Below are 19,586 nucleotides of genomic sequence, written 5' to 3'. Positions count from 1 at the left end.
GTGAAGGGCAATATCGAGCTTTCGTAAGAAGGTAGAGCATCGTTCCGAGTACACATAGGAAGACAATTATTTTTCTATTCTGACGCAGCCCGCCACAAGTTCCTCACGCAGCGTCGAGCTCAAGCTTTGCGCAGTGCTCCTGAATCTGTTGACTTAGGAGGCCGCCATCCGCAGCAAATTGCGCTAGCTCCAAGACAAGCTGAGCCCATAACTTGCATTCTTTGTCATTCCTGAGCCTCCAGTAGTCAACAGCGTGGTTCCAAGCAACCGTCACCAGCCACTGGACCTCCTCGGGCGGGAAGGAGAAGCCGCTCTTTGTCATAGACCGTTAGTCACATTGATACCCTTTGCTCAGCAAACCAGAGGCTTACCTCTGCCGAGGCTCTAGCTTTGCTGATCGCCTCTTGCAAAATCTGTCTGCCCAGTTCGCTCTCAAGTGGGAGCACGGCCTGGAACAGACATCGTATGTATTTGGCCAGCGTCGCCGGGTCGAACCGTTCAAGATTCCAGATCTCGTTGATGATCTGTCTCAGCGCCGAATAGAGGTCTGCCAGAATCAGCACAATAATCCCGCATCGGTTTCGGTCACAGCCCGCATACCTCGCGGGGGGAGGTGCCCCCTGAGAAGACAATCCGCCATGGACTTGAAGGTCTCGACAGAGGCGCATTGCTTAGCTTTGTGCACGATTTCGCTCAGCTCATCAAATAGCTCAAGATGAACTGCTGCCTCGAGATCAAAGACCAGCAAGCTGGCAAACTTCTGATATAGGTCTTTTGACGTGAGCTTATCCATCTCGTTGAGACACACGTGTTCCTGAATCTGAGTATCGAATTCAACCACATGTTGCCTGAGTGAGCTATACACTTGCGATTGTCGCTCGACATCATCTTGAGTGCGGGCTACCGAAACCATTGCTGAAGCGACGACAAAGTGGCTAAGTGTAGACCTGAGGCGAACGTCATCGGCCTCTTGAGTCGGGATGTCGGATGGATAGTACTCGCGCACTGCGAGCCCAACTTGCATCATTCGTATGATGTGGTCGAGATCCCACGAACCCAAGCGGCTGATCCCGAGGTTGTACGAGTTCTTGCAGAACCAGTGGAGCTCTTTGACGGTATAGAGCAGGCCACCCTGAGAGTCCTTTGGAGCGCGCTTGATGTCCTCCACAGCTATGCTCTCGTCAGCGGGAAGCACTTTATAATGCGTGGTCACACATGGAATGTACCGTGTTCAAATGCCTGACAGAGCTCTTCGACCAGCTGTCTCTCCACCATCGGCGTGGGACCCGAAGTAGCGGTCGCATCATCGCCCATGGCGCCTTGCAAACATCGAATGGCAGATCTCAAGAGTGCTGGGCGGTGCAACTGCGTGGATGTGCAGTTGTCAACCAATGCACTGATTGCTCGATACGTACATAAATCATCACCATGTTTCTGTGCATCAAGAATGCAAGCGTATAAGAACGTCGGGTCCTTCGTACCTGCCTTGGCGAGACCCTCAAGGCCTTGCTTGACATAACCATGAACTTGATATCGCAGCCCAGCTTTAAAAATGAGATAATTTGCCAGCGGCTCACCAGGAGGCTCGGCGATGTAATGACCTATGACGTCGAGCAGCACTTCTTTCGGAGCGTTATTCTCAATCGCGCTACGGAGTCGTGATCTTCGACGTCAACCGTCAGGAAATTGGTGAAGCGCTGGAATCAGGGGCCCTACCTGTAAAATTTGCCAAAATTGATCGGACCAGCCTTGACGAAGACGACCTGATTCAACGCCAGTGATGCCTACTTCCTGGCCTCTGCATGATCAGACTCCAGCACGGTTTCGATCTTCTGCCAGATGATCTCAGGGGCAATTAGCTGGCACAATTGTGTTGCTGACTAGCTCGGACTTACGATATGTGCAGCCGCGGCGGTCGAGGCTTCCAGTGGTTGGCCCCGAAGGACACAAACATCAACTAAGACGTTCGTGACAGAGTCCAATGCTGTGGGCGTAGATATCTGACGAACAGACATGGAAAGTCGTCGCAAGAAGGCCCGTTCGATCCAGGCATCCCGCTCACAATTTGCGATTCGAGTTTTGAGCCACTCATCGGCGATGTCACATCCCAACTCTTGATCTAACTGAAACAATTGCCATATGTGCTTCTCGATCAATCTGTAGTACGGCTCGGAGTGGTTGAAGCTCCGCACTAGACCAAGGATGCAAGTGGCGTAAGCCTCCTTGTCAAACACACCCGGTCTCGATCGTTGAAGAACCTCAAGGCGTAGGACTAACACGACGGGAGTTTCGCCAACCTCCGAGGATATGCTTTGGACAATATTGGATGCAGTCTCGAAATCTTGGGGCTCTTCCGTGCTGAGAAGGGCGTTGACAAAAGCACCCCCGATAATGAGGCGTAATTCGGCGGCTCGCCGGGATAACCTGTCCAGAGCCGGAGTGTTGATAGCTTCATACGCTCGACCGAGCCATCTGGTTGCCATGGAGAACTGATTGTCGGTCAAATAGCGTTTACCAGTGTCAAACAGAACTTCAGCTAGGTTTTCAGCTGACGTCGGATCTAGAGACGCTCGCAGCTGCTCAACCTTGGCATACATGTGCTCGGCAACGTCGATGCGAGACTCCTTCAGGGCCTGCGATTCTAATATCAGCCCAGCCATGCCTCCGAATGAGGGCCTTCAACAGGGACATACAAGAGCTGTACGGAGAATCAGATATTCTGCTTCCAGTCGGTGAGTCAATCCGAGCTCTTCAGGATTGAGGCTTGGACGCAGCCTGGGAAAAAGCAAAGTATATTCTGCTGCCTTCTGCAGAACTATGACTGCGCTGACATAGTCTTCGTCATCTGAAGCCGGGGTTAGTCAGACAAAAGCCTTGGAAGAATCCGCACGCCCTTACCAACGAAGAGTCTCGCGACCTTGAGTGCCATGGAGAAGAGCAACTCGACATCCCCCATCTCGATGTCTAATCCTTCTTCCCCGGTCCAGAGAGCCAGATGCGTCATCAGAAATGCCAAAAGACGGCTTTGCAGCAGTAGCTTCGCTCGGATTGGGAGCATATCTGTAGATTGACTGCGTTGAGTGGCGATACAGAGGTTGAACAGCTCTCTCGCGCGGCTCACGAGCTCCACCCCTGAGCGTTTCTTCAGCGCCGATTTTGGCACAACGCAACTGGCAGTCTGGATCGCTTCCGAGAGCCTCTGCAACAGGGTATTGATGGACGGAGCATCGATCAAGGAGGGCATGTGTTCCTGGAGTGACTTGGCAAGCTCTTATACTTGTTGTCAGCAGTTGGATGACCGGCAATGAATTGGACAAGACACACCCAACAGTGCCTTGACCTTCTCCTGGTCACTGCCTCCGGTTCCGTGGCCGCCCATCGTGGTTGATGTTTGGTACCTGTGGCGAGGTCCTTTGGCCTGAAATGACAGCGTGGAAGACCGCCAAGGAGCTTTTGGTGTCTGACTTTTCCGTAGAGGCAAAAGAAAAAAGAAAAAAGGGACGATGAAAGGAGGCTCGAAGCGTTGGAAGTGCTACAAAATTGTTGATAGGCTGGTGTTGATAAGAGAGGCAGGCGTATTCGGTCGAGCCTGCCTTGGACGTGAGCCAGACACTTACCATCCCAAGGCGCAAATATTATTTGCCAATACGAGGTCAAATAAAACCTCAAAAATGTGACAAGGAATTTCCCCCAGATCACTAGGCTTGGCAGAATCGATTGAGTCTTGGTACTAGAAACGCCTGCTACAGAAAGAAATCCCATCAACAGCCCAAAGTTGACTACTCGGGTGAAATGCCGAGATGCAACAGCAATGATGCCCTGATATCCATGCCGACCTCCTGCCCTGGACGCCTTCAATGGCCTGCCTGTTTTGGTTTTGACCCGCCCACAACGCCGAAAGCCATAGCACGCAAAAGTATATGGTCCCCATCGTCACGATTCTATAGGGTCGTTTGGTAGGAAGTTGCCCACGATCAGCGTCGGCCTGTCAACACACATGTTAGAGGAAAGGTGATGGGCAGGCAATTCATCATGGGGGTTTAAACGCACAATTTGTGATCGTCTCTGCGGATCATGAATGAGAAGCAGCATCGCACAACAGGGTGGGTCGCCTCGTCATCAGGACTCTTCAGCGTACACGCAGTGAGAAGTGTATCGTGAGCTGGGTCGAAGGCGATGGTGCCAAACTCCTCCCAGTATCTGACCAACGATTCTTCCGTCAGGATCTCGTGCAAAGAAATTTTACCCTGTACCTTGTCAGTATGAACCCCAAGAGTAGGCGAATCGCTGCACTTACGTCGCGGAGATTCTCGACGGGCACGTGGATCAACTCAGCCATCTCCGCGTTGCCACGGAAGATTTCGCCTGTTCGCCTCCAGCAGCACGCCGGAACTGCCATGCTGGCAAACACGCGGTCGTACTCCATCAACTGTTTTTCGAACCACATCTCGACATAGACGAGCTCCATGTCTGTCAAGGTTTGGGCCTTTTCTCTAAACTTGGGCCTGAAACGGTCGATTGTGCGAAGAATCTTCTGTTTCGACCCCGAGGCAATATGGGAATCAAGATATTTGCCGAGGCGAAGATACCCTTTGACGTAGACAAATGGCTTTAACAGTCCAGCGTCGTACTTGGCCTTGAGCACGCGCTGCATGCGTTCCTCGGGTGTATCGTTGCCCGACGGATCTGCCGCTTGCAGGTAGTATTCCCGAGCCTTGTCCTTGTCGGCCTGTATAGCAGTGCTAGGTCGCGCAACGGTCTTGCCTTGGTCAACATTGGGCGGGGGCAACATGGACCCCTGCTGCTGCTGCTGCGACTGTGTCTGTAGTTGATGTTGTTGGTGTTGCTGCTGCTGCTGCTGCTGCTGCTGCTCTCGCGCATGCTGCTGCTGCTGCTGCTGCTGCTGCTGCAACTGTTGTTGCTGCCTCTGTTGCTGTTGCAATACGCTGTTACCAGCATTCGGGAAGCCTGGCAACATGTCGTTCTGCCCCTGGCTTGACCGGTTGAACGCGGGGCTGCTCTGGGGTTCGTCGCCGAGTATGTTGCCGTCATCTAATAAGCTAGTCTGGAGAAAGTCATGCAGCAGGTTGAACTCGTTGGAGACCTCGGGGGCGATCATGTAGTTCTGGTGGTAGTTCTGCATGTCTTGGTAGTGGTTTTGTGCCGTCAACCAGGCATCGGAGAATCCAGCAACTATTAAACGAGGCACGCACGACGCATCAGTCCCAGTCACGGTACAAGAAGGAGAAAGCGATCACAATCCCGAGACTCGGGGCCTGAGCCCCCCGGAGGCAGCCCAATCTGGCTCCAGGCACGATGCAGACAAGGGGTAGGGTAACGCGACGCTTACATTGGTTCATATTACCGCCGCTGGCCATGCCGTTACCTTGCAAGCCAGAGACGGGCGAGGGTGACACGAGCTGCAGTGGGTTCCCCTGGCCTAGAACAGCGCTCCCAAAGGCGCCGGGCCTGGCGCCTGAGCCCGAACCCTGCCTGCCATTAGTATCGAGACGAGTCTCGACGGATGGCGGAGGCCCCATGGCCCCTGGGGATTGGTCGATCGAGCTGCGCGCCAGGTCGGGTTGAGACTGGCATTGCGACTGCGTCTCCGCGTCATCGACGGTAGACGCGCCGTGAAGGGCCTTGTTGGGCTTTTTCGTGTCGGGATCGCGCGGTTCGTCGTGACAGAGGTGACCGATATTGCGCTTAATACATCGTGTACACGGTCGTTCCTATGCCAATTGCCCACGCGTCAGTCAGTAAGGTATCGTCGCGTCGGGGAGGAGGGGCTGGGAGAGGGAGGCCGTACGAGATCGCACGTCATGTGCTGAACGAAAGAAAAGACACTATCTGTCAGCTGTGGTTCAGTAGCAACTAAGTCGTCGCAGGTATGCGAGCGATCAGTTCATGCGAGGGGGGCGATGCAGGACGGTGGATGGGCGGGCGAGGGCGTCGCGACCGGGGAAAGAGATGGGCATGAGCACCAGTCCCACGGCATGGCCAGTTCGGAAGCTGCGTAGGCTGGTTCGCAGACGCAGGTCGTGTGCATCAGGAAGATGACTTACAGATCGTCGACAATAGACGCAAGCTGCAAAAGACATGGGCGGACCATGCCGCCAATCATCAGCCCCAGGTACGAAGACGACAACGACACGTCGGAAGTCCGAGCATGCGCGAACGAAGGAGAGAGGGGGTATGTCCCAACCCAAAAGGGGGACAGAGAGGAGGGCGGGCAAGCGGCAGAGGGGCATACCATGATTCACCTTGCGGCGCTTCTTGGGACTCTTGTGGGTGTCGTTGGGCGCATTCTGCTTTTCGCGCTTCTGGTCTGCCTGGTCAGGCTTTGACTGCGAATCCTTGGACGTCTTGTCCATGGTGGCAGAGGCGTTCGACTCGCCCATTGAGGACCGATCCCATTGGGTCGAGAGGTTACGCAGAGAAGACGAGGGCTACGTCGTTCGCAGATGGGGGCGGCGGCTTGGTGCAGGACGAGAGCAGCAGCGCAACACGGGGGCTAGATACGACCAAGTTTGGGGTAGCAAGTTTCCCCCCGACGGAGGAAGAGTCGGAGACGCTGTTCGAGACGGTGCGTTGGTCGTTGCAGGAGTCGCGCTGGCCGTCAGCGCCTTTCCAAGGCTACGCTCAACAGTCTCGCGTGAGGGATTGACAGGTCGCGTGTGTCGAGGGGCCGAGGGCCTTTTTGGAGTCGAAGCTTCCTGGGCTGGGGGCGGGCGATCCAGGTGACATGAGGATGGAGGGAGTCGCACGCACGCACGCAGCAGCTCGCCAGGCAGGGCCAGTCCAATGCAATGCAATCCAATGCCAATCGAGAGGCCCGCCTAGAGGTCAGCTCCAGCCAGTGGGAGTGCCGCCAGAGTAAAAAAAGAACCTAGAGGTATCGGGGTAGGCTGCGGGGCTTTGCGGGAGCCAGCTGGAGCGCCAGCGCACTCTTCCCAGGCAAGCCAGGGCACACTGGCGCTGCCAGAACCGAGGGGTAGTTTGCAAGTGGAGCACTCGGGGCCCACTCCTGGCCAGCACACCTTTGAAGGCGTACCTTACCTCTGTACCTTACTGTACAAACGTGCGTACATGCGGATTGCCCCTTCCTTCCTCCCCTCCTTCCATCGATCTCCCCCGCTCCAACTCCCCCAACCCAACAGTGAGGTGAGGGCTGGCGAAGGGAAGGATTGCCCCGGGGTTGATGCTACCCTCCAATGGGCAGGAGCCTTACCATTTTTATCAGCCCGGAATGTTTTCGTCCTTCTTCCCTCGAGCCGACCAGTCCCGATCGCTCATCGTGAGGGCATCGCCGAGGAAGCTTTACGGAGAAAAGGAGGGCGGCATGCAGGATCAATCGGTCACTGTTTGCTCTGTTCTTCATATTTCATTGGCACTCGTCATTACGTCTTGTCATGCCCCATGCTACCCCTCTTCTTCATCACCCGCTTCGTTCCTCACCTTAGATCGCCACGAAGAAGCTCTTCTCCCCCTCCTTCGGGAGCACGCGCGCCGCCCGCATGATCGGGTCCTCGCAGCTCAACCGGATCCTTTCGGGCGTCGCCGGACTCTCTAGCCTGAGAAGCCCGTCGTCGCTCGCATCCTGGCCCATCGTTGCCTCGACGCCGTACTGCCGCCTCGCCGCCCGTAGTCCGTCCCGGATGGCGAAGAAGACGGCGCTGCCCATGAACAGCGGGGGCTCGCCGACGCCTCGGCTCCTCTGAATCGTGCGCAGTTCCTTCCACTCGACGTCTTTGAGCAGGCTCACGTTGAATGTTTGGGGAATGTCGCGGAAGCCTGGGATCTTGTATGCGCCAGGACCCCTCGTGAAGAGGTTGCCCGCCATGGGTCCGTTGCGCAGCCACAGTGACTCCTCCATCGTAAACAGGCCCATGCCCTGCACGAAAGCGCCCTGGATCTGGCCATAGTCGATGGCTGGGTTGATCGACTGGCCCACGTCCATCTTGATGTCCGCCCGAATGCACGTCGAGGTGCCCGTCAGCGTGTCGATCTCGACCTCGGCCGCCGCCACGCCCTGGGTGAAGTAGAAAAACATCTTGCCGCGATTCTCGCCCCAGGTGTAACCGATCTCTGGTGTCTTGTAGAACCCTTGCGCCGAAAGGTTGACTCTGTCAAAGTATGCCGCATGTGCAAGGTCTTTCATTGTCGCCTTTGCACCGAGCTTCTCTCGGTAAGGGGCCAGGCGCTCGTTGAGCTGCTGACAAGCGTTGTGGATGGCGTAGCCGTTGAGATCAGACGAGGCAGACGCCGCGGTTGAGGAAGCATTGGCGACCGTGTTGGTGGCTGTCTCCGAGATGAAAACGTTATCGAGCGGCACTTGCAGAGCCTGGGCTGCGATCTGCGTCATCTTGGTGTGCAGACCCTGACCCATCTCTGTGCCGCCATGGGCCACCAAAACCGAGCCGTCATGGTAAATATGAACTAAGGCGCCTGCTTGGTTGAGGAAGAGCGCAGTGAACGAGATGCCGAATTTCGTAGGGATGAGCGCAAGGCCTCGCTTGCGCCACTTGTTGCTCGCGTTGAATTCTGTAATCATGGCTCGCCGTAGTTCGTAGTGAGACTCTTGCTGCACCTGCTCGTACATCAGCGGCACGTGCCAGTCAGTGAGAGCTTGGTTGAAGTGTGTCGTCTCGAGCGGCTTATAGAAGTTGATCTCGCGGAACCTCTCTGCTGGGATGCCCAGGCGATCGGCCACCTCCTCCATGTACGTCTCGGCGATGAACATGCCTTGGGGTCCACCGAAACCACGGAAGGCCGTGTTGGACATGGTGTTGGTCTTGCACAGACGGCCTCGGATATGCACATTGGGGATCTTGTAGCAGCCGTCGGAGTGGCTCATGGCTCGCTCGCAGACGGCAGCGCTGAGGTCAAATGTCCAGCCTGCGTTGTTGAAAACGTCAAGGTCCAAGGCCTGGATCTTGCCGTCCTTATTCACGCCGACCTTCCACCGACCCAGGAAGGGATGTCTCTGACCTGACGTGACCATGTCCTCCTCGCGCGTGAGCATGCATCGTACAGGCCGCTTCGTCTTCTTCGCCGCCAGGGCGAGTGGTGTGCTGAGCTGGATAGATCGTGTTTCCTTGCCACCGAAACCACCGCCGAGTCGCTTAACCCGAACGTTGATCTTGTTTGCCTGAACGCCGCACATGCGCGCCGCAAAGACTTGCGTCTCGTTGGGATTTTGCGTGCTTGCGAAGATCTCCATCTCCCCGTCTTCCAGTTTAGGCACTACAAGCGCCGCCTGCGTCTCTAGGTAGAAGTGCTCTTGGCCACCCATTCTCGCGGTACCAGTGAAGACGTGGTCGCAATTCTTGAATGCCTCTTCCGCGTTTCCATTCTTGATCTCGCGGAAGTACTTGTGGAAGCTCTCTTGCTCGATGGCCTCCTCGATTGTGAGGATGGGCGGCAGTTCTTCGTACTCAACCTTCACAGCGCGAGCGGCCTCGGCCGCACGGAGGGCAGTTGTTGCAAGTATCATAGCGATCGGTTGTCCAGCCGTGTAAACCATGTCCTCGGCGAAGAATACCTCATCAAAGTTGGGCGCACCCCAGCGATTGAGTTCTGGGGTGGGAATGTCGTTCTTGTCAATGTAATCAACAACGCCTGGAATATCAAGCGCAGCGGAGTAATCGACCGACTTGATCTTGGCGTGTGCCTTTGTGGAAAGCACGAAACATCCGTGGAGCTCGTTCTTGAGTGCGGGGGTGTCGTCAGTGTATTGAGCTTCTCCTGTGACTTGTTTCAGTGCTGCCACATGGTTCTTCGACTTGCCAACAGTCTCCTGTTCGTAAGCGGCCGCCGTGTCTTTGTCTTCGAAGCCCGTCGACAGGCTGCGCTCAATCTCGTCGATGGCCTCCTTGTCGACGTGCTTGTTTTGGCCATCAATGTTGGTAACGACGTCGTGATAGAATCGGTAGAAGAAGCTGAAAGCGAGGGCTTTGCGATATGAGGCCATGCCGCCGGGGACACTGAACTGCAGGTCAAAATCGGTACCCAGCGCACTCATCGTGCCCTCGAGTGTCTCAAGCTCGGCCAGCCGCTTGCCGACAAGGTAGGCCATGGCATTTTTGGCGGCTACCGTCATAGCAGCCATGCCACCATAGATGATATTGCAGTCAGTAACGACACCACTATCATCGAGTTTGATCCTGAGAGCACCTGTGACAATGGCAATATCGTCATCCTTGCGCTTGGCTTGCTTGTAAGCACGGAAGAACTCCCCCTTACGCTGCGTTACTGGGATCCGGATGGACGCGATGATGGCGTCCTGCGGCAGAGCAGTACGGCGGTACCCAGTGAAGAATTCGGACATGGGAATCTCAGTCTCCTTCGTGTGCGATTTGGCCACCAGGACAGCGTTGGCGGCCCAGAAGACGGGGTTCAGATCAGAGATGGGAGACGCAGTAACTAAGTTGCCAGCAGGGGTACCGACGTTGCGAATCTGGCGTCCAGCAAAGTACTTCAGCTGCTTGTGCATAGCCTCAAAAACTTGTGCCTTGTCATGCCCGTAATGTGTGATGGCCTCCTTGCACATGTTTTCGAGGTCGGTAAGAATGACGTTGCCTCCAATCTCGAGGTGGTCATCTTTAAACTCGTACTGTCGCAGTTCTGGGATATCTCCGACAAATACCGATACGGGATACTGCAACGCCTTGAACTTGATCTCAATCTGTGTTTCGGTGCTGCCGCCGATGATTTTGGCTGAGGGATACACACTCTTGATCTCCAACAGCTGCTGGAGAGTCACGGGACGGTACCAAGTCTTCCGCTTGTTGCCGAATGCCAAAGGTCGCATTTCGTGTTTTTTGAGCGCCGGTGGAAAGATGAGCTCGGTGTCCGGGTTGTACTCGATGAAACCAGGAGGCGTAAATCGCTTGATGGGCTGGTCATCAAGTGCAGCCTTGTCCATGCAGCAGCCGCCGCTCTTCTCGCCGTCGCCCTTCTCCATACAACATCCCGAGCCGCCCTTGGCAGTGGCTTTGCCGCAAGCATTGGAGCTGCTGAATGTCTGTGCCGCATCGAGAATCGGCCGGTAGCCGGTACACCTACACAGATTACCGTCAAAGGCTTCCTCGATGTCGTCGTCGGACGGTGACTGGTTGTTCCGCAACAAGGCGTATAGGCTCATGACGATGCCGGGTGTGCAGAAGCCACACTGGCTTCCGTTGCTCCTAGCCACACGCTCCTGAGCAGGGTGTGGAGCCTCCGTATTGCCGATACCCTCGATTGTGATGACATGCTTGCCGTCCAAGCTGGCGAGTGGTGCCAAACAGGCGTTGACGCTCGCATGATAGATGGATTTTGTTGTAGGGTTGTACTGTGAGATAACAACAGTGCAGGCGCCGCAGCCGCCCTCACCACACCCTCTGGACAAGCCTCGTCAGCGCAGCTCGCCACCTCAAACGCCGGGGGCAGCGGGAACATACAGCTTCGTGCCGGTCAGGCCGATACCTCGAAGGTATTCCAAGAGTGTTACTTCAGGATCAATCTCGTCCAGAACTACTCTTGTGCCGTTCAGGAAAAAACGGATCGTATCGTCGAAGTGGGTGGTCAAGGTACGGAGGGGGCCGGCGTCCCTCTCGGGCGATACAGCGCCAGGCGCCATGGTTGCGAGGCGTGTTTCAGCTGGAGCAGTGGATCAAATATGAGTTGCAGGAAGATTGTACAGCAACGAAGGGTATTGTCGTTTTCAGCAAATACGGCCAAGGGTTGGAGGGAGAGGACGAGAAGTGGAAGCAGGAGTCGGCACGCGGAGGGGATGTTCCCCTCTTATCAGTGGAGGCGACCAGGCGTGGATGGCGGTGTCATCTGCGGCGGTCCACGATCTGCTTGTGCGCCGATTGGCATCCAGCAATCGGACAAAATGTGTCTGACGGGACAGCTAGCTCTTTTTAGTAACGCTAAGTCTTGATGTGCTTCGAGGCGGTCGAGACTATGGTGACCCTGGAGCAACAGAAAGATCCGTGAAAGCCAGAATGGATTGGAGGTCGAGAGAACGAGACGAATCACAGCCGTTAGAACACTGCTTATCAGTGCCAGCCCCCTGCAATCGTGGCTATCAGCATCGCGGGGCAGCTCACAGTGGGTCTGCACTTGATGGATTGCCCCGCTGGTTCTCCCCACGTTCGGCCGGCTCCGTCAGTCGTGTCGTTTCGCGCGTCGGCTCCTTCCACCTGCATACGCACGTTTCTTGCATTTCTGTTGGCTCGACTAGGAGGACAGTGGTGGACGTTGACTGCTTATAACGTCTTGCATCATGTCGGAGACACCTTCGGTTTCCAAGTCTGACTTGTGGGAACGGGAGCAGCCACACTGAAGATTGGAGTCGGTCCTGCAGCAAGGGCGCTTGGCATCACTGGAGGACAGGCAGCATCAGCCTCTCGAGGAGCCCTGCCAGACAAATGAGGTCCTCGTTCAGAAATCACAGCCGCCAGATATAACCAGTCAATATCGACGCGGTTGCCATGCTTATCGATGCAATCATACAATGGGGGCTCTCAAGCACGACGCGGACTCTTTACCCCGTGGTGGTAACAGCAGAAACGAACTCCTCGTCTCTCAGGAAATCGAAAAATGACCGATGGCTTTACGCAGTGGCGGCATGGTGGTCTTGATATGAGCCATGTTCGTCTCCCAGAAGGTGGATTCGTAGCTGCGCCGAGGCTATCATGAAAACCATGATCCAGTGGTGCCTTCAACTCTTTGAAACGACCTTCTATTCCGTTGACGTTACCCTGCAGAAGGATCAGTCGAGTTCAGTCTCTATTCAGGCCAAGAGCCTCGAAGACGCTCAGTTCACAGGCTGCCTGAGGCCAGTTCAGCTCTGCGAGACTCTCAGCAGATCGTCAGGATAACCATTGCCACTGTTCCATGCGTTCTGTCGAAAGCCGCGTTTTTTTGATGTCATGAGAATCAGCAGGGAACCCTCCGGCGTGAGCTATCCATTGGCTCGGAAGCCATCGATGGTACATGTACTGCTCGATGTGCGTTCCATAACCTGCAGGATTGGCCGAACAATTGGCCCTGTGATCTAGGGTTCCCTCAGCTCTCAGACTACATTTCCACGACCGCGCATCTCTGATCAAAACCTCGGATGAGACTAGCAAGGAGTCTGGAGCAGTGAATATGAGATACCGAATATGTCAAGAGCGTCAAGAGGAGTTGGTCAAATCTCGTGATCCGTCTGTACGGACGCTTGCTGTTCTCTCTCCTTCAAGTCTCGAGCGATGACTTATACGTCATTCTCGTCGCCATCCATTGCGATACTCTCCGCTCATGTAACTCTCCCCACCCATCTCCATAGTCCGGTAGGTAGTAGCTCGCATTGATGTTGCATGTACTCACGGTGCTTGTTGAAGGCTGTCTATAAGCTCTAGAGTGATAAACTTAGCAACCTCAGTCCTCGCGTCAAGATTGGTACCCATTAGGTATATCTCAGGTACAATTTGACGACTATCTGGCCGATGCGCCTCTCTAGCTCCAGAGCTAGGAGTTGGCATCTTCCTGATCACTGACGTCTATCTAATATCCGAGACCTGTTAAAATTCAGAAGGTCAAGGACTACAGGACACAATAGTTACCCGAAGAAGTACATAGGCGGGCAGAGGTCTGAAACTGACACCCGGACGAACCCAGTTTCAATCTCTGCATTAGTCGTATTTACTTCGCTCAGTTTTGTCGACTTAGTGTGCACATGTAGGAATCTTGCGAGTGAGCCAGATCGTCCAGACCCCCATGAATACCATCAAGCTGAACAGCTGCCTCGTGGTTGCATGACTGGGGCCCGTCAATGATTGTGGCTGGTCAGTCAGTCTTGCATAAAGGCCATGCGTTGTGTTTCTAACATGGCTCAGAAAAGGGATCATGCTAGCAATCAAGATTAGCTACTTGTAGGGAAGACCACATCTTGAAGGGCAGCATCGCCGCAATTCTCAATCATGGCATGTCAGTCCTGTCTCGCCTACACACGGACAGCCTGTAGAAAAGCCCTGCTCTCATTGCCCTGGGCCACTTTTGCAATGGGAGTCAAGTAGGCATCCTCGCTTCCGGTCGCTTGCAAATGCTGAATATACCTCTGCGCCACCTTGAGCCAACTCGACTTCTCTTGTCGGCTCGCTCTAGACCCCTCCCAGACCCATATCGTCTTGCCGGCGTCATCCAACAGAAACACGTCACTGCCGTCTAGGTCGGACAAGCGGATGGAAGCGTCCTTGACAAGATCAAAAGCCAGCTGGCCCGACGCGTCGCTGAGGCGGAACAGCTTTTGCGGGAGCGAGGCCGCAGCGCCTTCACGCGGAGAAGACTTGGATGCCAGCGGCTTGGGGCATCGGAAACCGTCGACGGGCGCGTCGTTGCTGCCGCCAAGAAGACCGACGACAACCCTTGCCCGCGATTCCGACTGCGCAAGCACCTCTGCATCGACATGCTTCTCCAGCTTCATATCGTGAACCACCTGTGCCGCCTTGGCCTTCTCCATGGGACTGCACTTGCCACCTTGCCACACCCAGATCTTGTCGCCCACATCAAGCACAAAGACGTCCTGCTCGTCGAGGCTGCGCCAGGTCGGCTCGACCTCGACCACAACGATTCCACTGCCGGACGCCGGGTTCTTGAAGACGCGCAGCAGAGTGAGAATCGCCTCGGGCTCCTCCTTCTCGACATGGCGAAACCCAGACTCGACGCCACCCCTCCGGATGTTGATTCTGGGGAACAACCTGAGAAACTCGGCAGACGGGTTGCCCTGTGTCTCGCGGTACTGCGTGGCCGCGCCGTGCAGAAACTCATCCAGTTCCACAGTCTTGTACGCGGCCGTGCCGGCCTCGTCTTGCGTGGTGTGAGCACCGAGCCAGAAGAAGATTTCGTGGCCTAGTTTGGGCTGGCCGTCTTTGTCGTCTCCGAGTTGGTACGAGTGGAGGACAATGAAGCTGTCACCATCATATAAGGTGCCGTACTTTGCTTTGGGCCAAGTAGCGACCTCGAAGCGCTCGATGCGCCAGATCAACAGACCTGGCTCGAGTCCAACTTTTCCATCCTGCCAAGCAGGCTCAGATGCCGCCGAGTTGTATTTCACCTTGTGGTCGAGGTCGGTGCCAATCAACTCGACATTGCTGTCCTTGATGTCGTATTCCTTAGGGTGTACCAAACCGTGATTCGGAGCCATGGTGTGTGTTAATTATCCGAGAATGACGGAGTGGCAATTATGACTATTGGAAGGACACGTAAAGACAGCAGCGTGGACACGTTTGATGGAGGAAAGAGTTCGAATGCTTGTTTGCACTGTCAACTGAAGACTGGAGAGCTTTAACGGAGGTGGGGTCTTGTTCGTCAGCTCGAGAGCTCGTGCGGGGATGCCGCATGCGATTGGATGACCTCGCCCATACACCCCTTTCCCTGCCCTCAATGGCAGGTACATGTACAAGCATCCGTTGTTGTCGCAGTGTAAATGTAACTAAAATGATGCGTAAAATCCTGGTTCGCGTGAACCTTGAAGTGTTTCATTCAACCAAACGCCTTGTTCCAAAGAAACGATATCCGTACAACGCCCAACGAAAAGTGTCAACATAGCCTTCGTCATCCATACATGTATCGATCTGCCTATCAGCTAAACGGGCTCGCAAACCCCAGCCAGTCTGAGTCAGGGTCTGGCATTCCGTTGTTTCTGGTGGGCTCGCCCGCGCCGCCCATCGCCTTCAGTGCTTGCGAATGTATGAGGTTCGTCTGGCTGTTCGGTATTGTGATCCCGGGCTGAGCGACTTTGGGGTAGTTGAAGAAGTCAAAAACATCCAGGTAGTCCAATTCGCTCAATGACGTGATCTGGGTCGAGGTCGGCTCGGCGCCGGACCTTCGGGTTGTGGACGTCAGCGTCACCAAATCATGGGCGCTCCTGTGGCAAGTCGTTAGCTTCCGCTGCAAATGTTCAGCCGGGATCCCTTGGGCGGACTTACTTCCTCATAGCAGTAAATGTCATGTCGCCCTGTCTCCCCCTCTGCACGACTCGTGCAAGGATTTTGGCGTAATTGTCAGCTACCTCCCAGTACCTCCCCACATGTTGGAGCGTCTCAATAAAAAAATCGACGCGCGGGTCGACAGGGCACTCTACGGTGGCAGCGTGCACGAGAAGTAGCCTTGCCGCCACCCACAGCGAGAATGCAAATGGTGGGCCGAGCAAATCGAGGCCGTTCGCGTCAAGCACATCCTGGGCGATGTCGCCAAGACTCTGCACAGCTGAGAGACATCTTTGCATCGCATAATGCGACGGCACGAATATGTTGGAGCGGATTGTCGGATAAGCTGCAGAGGAATGGAGCCGCACAACCGATGTGACAAAGGCGCTGTGCAACATGAACCAGTTGGCCACGCGACTGGCTGGGTCCGAGTGACAGAGGGCTGAGATTTTGCTGTACTCGCTGGGCAGGCTTTGGAGCCAGTTGTCAAGTGCGCGGTCGAGGATGCGGTACCTGTTCCGCCACCGAGCCATTTCTGGCGACGAGGTAACATCGATGGATACTTTCAGGAAATCGTGCACTCGACTGAGGATACGCAGAATCTCGCAGTGATAGGAGAAGCTGCCGAGGTTTTCTGGCCGGTTGACCATGTGTGTGGGTGCACCATGCTCGGGCGACCAGCTCCAGGAACGTGTTTCCACAGGGACGTTTCTCGAAAACAGATCGTAGGAACAAGGCAGACAACGCTGCATCTTGCTATCCTCGAGCATGAAGTCAAAAGTTGTCGTGGCGATGGTGGCGTAGCGGTCAAGCAGGTACACCATCCAACAGAGTCGTCGCCGACCCTCGTCCTCAATCCAAGAGTCAGGTGGTGCGTTGACGACCCGCCGCATGGAGCCCGTCTGCGGCATATCTTCTGCATCAGCGGACAGGAAGACGCTGCTCTCTTCACAGAGGTCGAGTTGCCTCACATTCTGCGCAATGAGGGCCAGCAGGTTCCAGCCTCGCGGCCCGTTTGATGTTCCCAGCTCGTCCAAACAGAGTATGACCAGCGCTCGCAGTGCCTCGACGCTGACTCGTTCCATTGCGTAAATCTGAACAGTGTGCTTGGACACAGCGTGGTAGTGGGCCTTCATTTCTGGCGAAAGGCGGGGATCTTTGCAAAATCGCAATGTCGTGGCCACGATGGCATGGAGCAGCACGCGGTCTGCTTCGGTGAGAGAGGTCGAACCAAAGAAGGCACCAAAAGTCGTCTTCCGGTCGAGGATAGGACACCAAGTGTTGCAGTGTTTGAAGTAGAGGTCGACAAGTGTGTAGACAATGTCGTGAGGTGGCAGATCCGTGCCTGAAGAGATCGAAGACGGCTCTTTCGGATGTGATGGAATTCCCGAGGAATTGTTGAAGGATTCGCTGACTGACAAATTGAGAAGTGCTTGTACCGATGTGCGGTCACTCCCCGTCTCCTGGCCTTCGCCAGTCTGCCAGAAGGGCTCAGAGTATACAGTCCCGCGTCCTTGTGACGATGGCGTCTGACCTGCCAGCCCTGGGGCCGGGCTGATGACGCTGCCGTTGGCGTCGGGATGGCGAAAGGCATCGATCTGAGATGAGGCATGGTTGCCGATGGCGGGCGAGAGGCCGGATGAGACGGAGGCAAGATGGTCACCGGCAATGTGATCCTCGACACGTCGGCCCAAGGCTTGCAGAAGGGCATCAATCCGGTTCACCTTGGCCTCGAGCTCGAGGCTGAAGCCGATGCGACTTCCAGGCTTCTGCCTCTCGAGATAGACACATGTCCTGTTGTGACGGGCACACCAGGAGCAGGCGGGCTCGGCGCGATCACACTTGACTTTTCTCGCTTTGCACAACTCGCAGCTAAAGGCCCCGTCAGCATTTTGTTCTTGTCATTGGATATCCTCTTGCCCCCAGAGGAAGCTCGGAGTGGACACGCTGTGCGTAGGACAGAGCGATGGTGATGATAAGGATGGTCAAAGACGATGGAACCCACGATGTCTTCTGGTACTTGACCCGCTTCCGTTTCCTCGGTGTCGCGGCCGAGTTGTTATTGGGGGCTGACTCCTCACCACTGGAGGCACCAAGAACGTCGGGCTCTTGCTCGCCCTCGTCGTGACTGAAGCCCGAGTTCGCTTCCTCCTCGGGCACGCTGTCCGGACGTGCAGTCATGTCTAACGTGGTAGTCCCGTGCACTGGAGGGACCAACTCCACATTTTGCGACAAGTGAGATTTGGGAGGTATTTACTCTCCTGCAGTTGCGTCTGGGGGGTGGGAGGAGGCGACGATGTAAAGTATAGATAGGCTGGACCTCAGAACGGATGATGGATCTAATGGATCTGGATGGGGGTGGAGAGCGAGTTGCGTGGTGGCGTCTCTGTGTCTTTGAAGATGGGGTCTGGTCAGGGTGTCGGTGGTGGGAGTTGCGACAGCCCGTAACCGACGAGATGGGAAGGGGGCTTGCACGTTGATCCTTGGCGTGACAACAGCGGACGAGACGAAGGCACGGCAGAGGCACAGGGCAGGTGAAGGAAGGCGACGTGGAGAATGCTGTAGAAACAGCGGCAAAGTACCTTGAGGCAATGGAAGGCAAGGGAGGTAAGGTAGGTGGCTAGGTACCTAGCTAGGTAGGTACCTTTGGTAGGTAGGCACTACAGGCCGCACACACATTCCCTATCGGACAGGCGCCTAGGGGGCCAACAGTCGTCGGTGGGGTTAGCCTCTGCTTCTTGCAGTCGGCCGTGGGCTTTCCGGGGCAGGCGCCAGGGCGGTTCCGGGCGATTTGGCACCTGAAGACAGTCATCTCGGGCCTTGAACCCCGACTACAGCCTGTGCCGGCGAGGGCTGGCCTGCTTCAATTTGGTGTCAGCCCTTCCTGACACCCCCTGACACCCGACCCGACCACAGGCAGCGAGGGCGGCTTTCCGACCGCCCCAATGGCCTGTTTGCGTGGCCCAGTATTTCTCCTCCTTTTCGCCGTTCTGTTGCTGACGTGACTCCATGTTGCTTGATAATAAGTTGTGTGGTTTTTTCTTTCGTGGTGTTCCTCCATCGTACCAAGGTCCTGGTTTCTTCCGTTGCCCCGCCACTAGTGGCGTTGGCTGCCCTCTTCGAGAAGGCTTTGGATGAGACAATCGCCAGAAGCTAAATTACCCACGGCATGTGCACCAGAGGCATCAGCCGTGAACTACCTGTCTATCACGGAGGGTGGAGGGGCACTGCAGCAGGCTTCGTTTGAGCATAGTTGGCGGTAGGCGGACGGGAAGTGGGAAGGTGCCCGTACCTACGACGCAGGATGGGTGGATGAAGGAGGGGAAGGATCCATCACAAACGGGGTCAAGAATGGAGAATCGAGACAATGTACAGGTACGGCGCCTTCGCCCAACTGACGCACCATCACAGAAGTACAGACAGGCTACCGAGACCTGGCGACGAGCATCTGACAAGGTGGTTCCTTTTACGGCGCCGCTTGGTCTGCCCCACCGTTCTATTCGAAGTTGCTCAAGGTGGCCCCGGCAACACCGAGCAGACTCCGGATTGAGATGCAGGTACGTACCTGTCCAGGCGCGGTCCTCTCGGTGTTTTGCTTTCCCCTGTATCGCCCCTGTGGCCTGG

The 19,586-nt window shown here is 55.6% G+C and overlaps 5 protein-coding genes across 5 annotated transcripts; all 5 read right to left on the bottom strand.

The window, feature by feature from the left end:
- Positions 1 to 103: 103 nt before the first annotated feature.
- Positions 104 to 3,379, bottom strand: D7B24_009528 (uncharacterized protein; the record flags this gene model as incomplete). Its single annotated transcript, XM_028643600.1, has 10 exons — positions 104 to 313; positions 372 to 547; positions 601 to 1,170; positions 1,227 to 1,319; positions 1,416 to 1,648; positions 1,789 to 1,844; positions 1,896 to 2,633; positions 2,694 to 2,845; positions 2,899 to 3,270; positions 3,325 to 3,379. The coding sequence occupies 10 exons, from the start codon at positions 3,377 to 3,379 to the stop codon at positions 104 to 106; spliced, it is 2,655 nt and encodes an 884-aa protein (XP_028492863.1).
- Positions 3,380 to 3,933: 554 nt separating this feature from the next.
- On the bottom strand, positions 3,934 to 6,374 carry D7B24_009527 (uncharacterized protein; the record flags this gene model as incomplete). Its single annotated transcript, XM_028643599.1, has 7 exons — positions 3,934 to 3,985; positions 4,051 to 4,247; positions 4,298 to 5,193; positions 5,351 to 5,732; positions 5,946 to 6,012; positions 6,066 to 6,088; positions 6,264 to 6,374. The coding sequence occupies 7 exons, from the start codon at positions 6,372 to 6,374 to the stop codon at positions 3,934 to 3,936; spliced, it is 1,728 nt and encodes a 575-aa protein (XP_028492862.1).
- Positions 6,375 to 7,459: 1,085 nt separating this feature from the next.
- D7B24_009526 (uncharacterized protein) lies at positions 7,460 to 11,623 on the bottom strand (the record flags this gene model as incomplete). The annotated part of the gene is made up of 2 exons (XM_028643598.1): positions 7,460 to 11,384; positions 11,445 to 11,623. 2 exons carry the CDS (start codon positions 11,621 to 11,623, stop codon positions 7,460 to 7,462), a joined length of 4,104 nt encoding a protein of 1,367 aa, XP_028492861.1.
- A 2,355-nt stretch (positions 11,624 to 13,978) lies between these two features.
- On the bottom strand, positions 13,979 to 15,178 carry D7B24_009525 (uncharacterized protein; the record flags this gene model as incomplete). Its single annotated transcript, XM_028643597.1, has 1 exon — positions 13,979 to 15,178. The coding sequence occupies one exon, from the start codon at positions 15,176 to 15,178 to the stop codon at positions 13,979 to 13,981; it is 1,200 nt and encodes a 399-aa protein (XP_028492860.1).
- A 437-nt stretch (positions 15,179 to 15,615) lies between these two features.
- On the bottom strand, positions 15,616 to 18,143 carry D7B24_009524 (uncharacterized protein; the record flags this gene model as incomplete). The annotated part of the gene is made up of 3 exons (XM_028643596.1): positions 15,616 to 15,901; positions 15,963 to 17,834; positions 17,968 to 18,143. The coding sequence occupies 3 exons, from the start codon at positions 18,141 to 18,143 to the stop codon at positions 15,616 to 15,618; spliced, it is 2,334 nt and encodes a 777-aa protein (XP_028492859.1).
- Positions 18,144 to 19,586: the final 1,443 nt, after the last annotated feature.

The sequence above is a fragment of the Verticillium nonalfalfae genome, assembly GCF_003724135.2.
Source record: "Verticillium nonalfalfae strain VnAa140/NRRL 66861 chromosome Unknown scaffold_96, whole genome shotgun sequence".
Classification (NCBI taxonomy): Eukaryota; Fungi; Ascomycota; class Sordariomycetes; order Glomerellales; family Plectosphaerellaceae; genus Verticillium; species Verticillium nonalfalfae.
The sequence above is the reverse complement of the archived record's forward strand: the minus strand, read 5'-3'. Positions and strand labels throughout refer to the sequence as shown.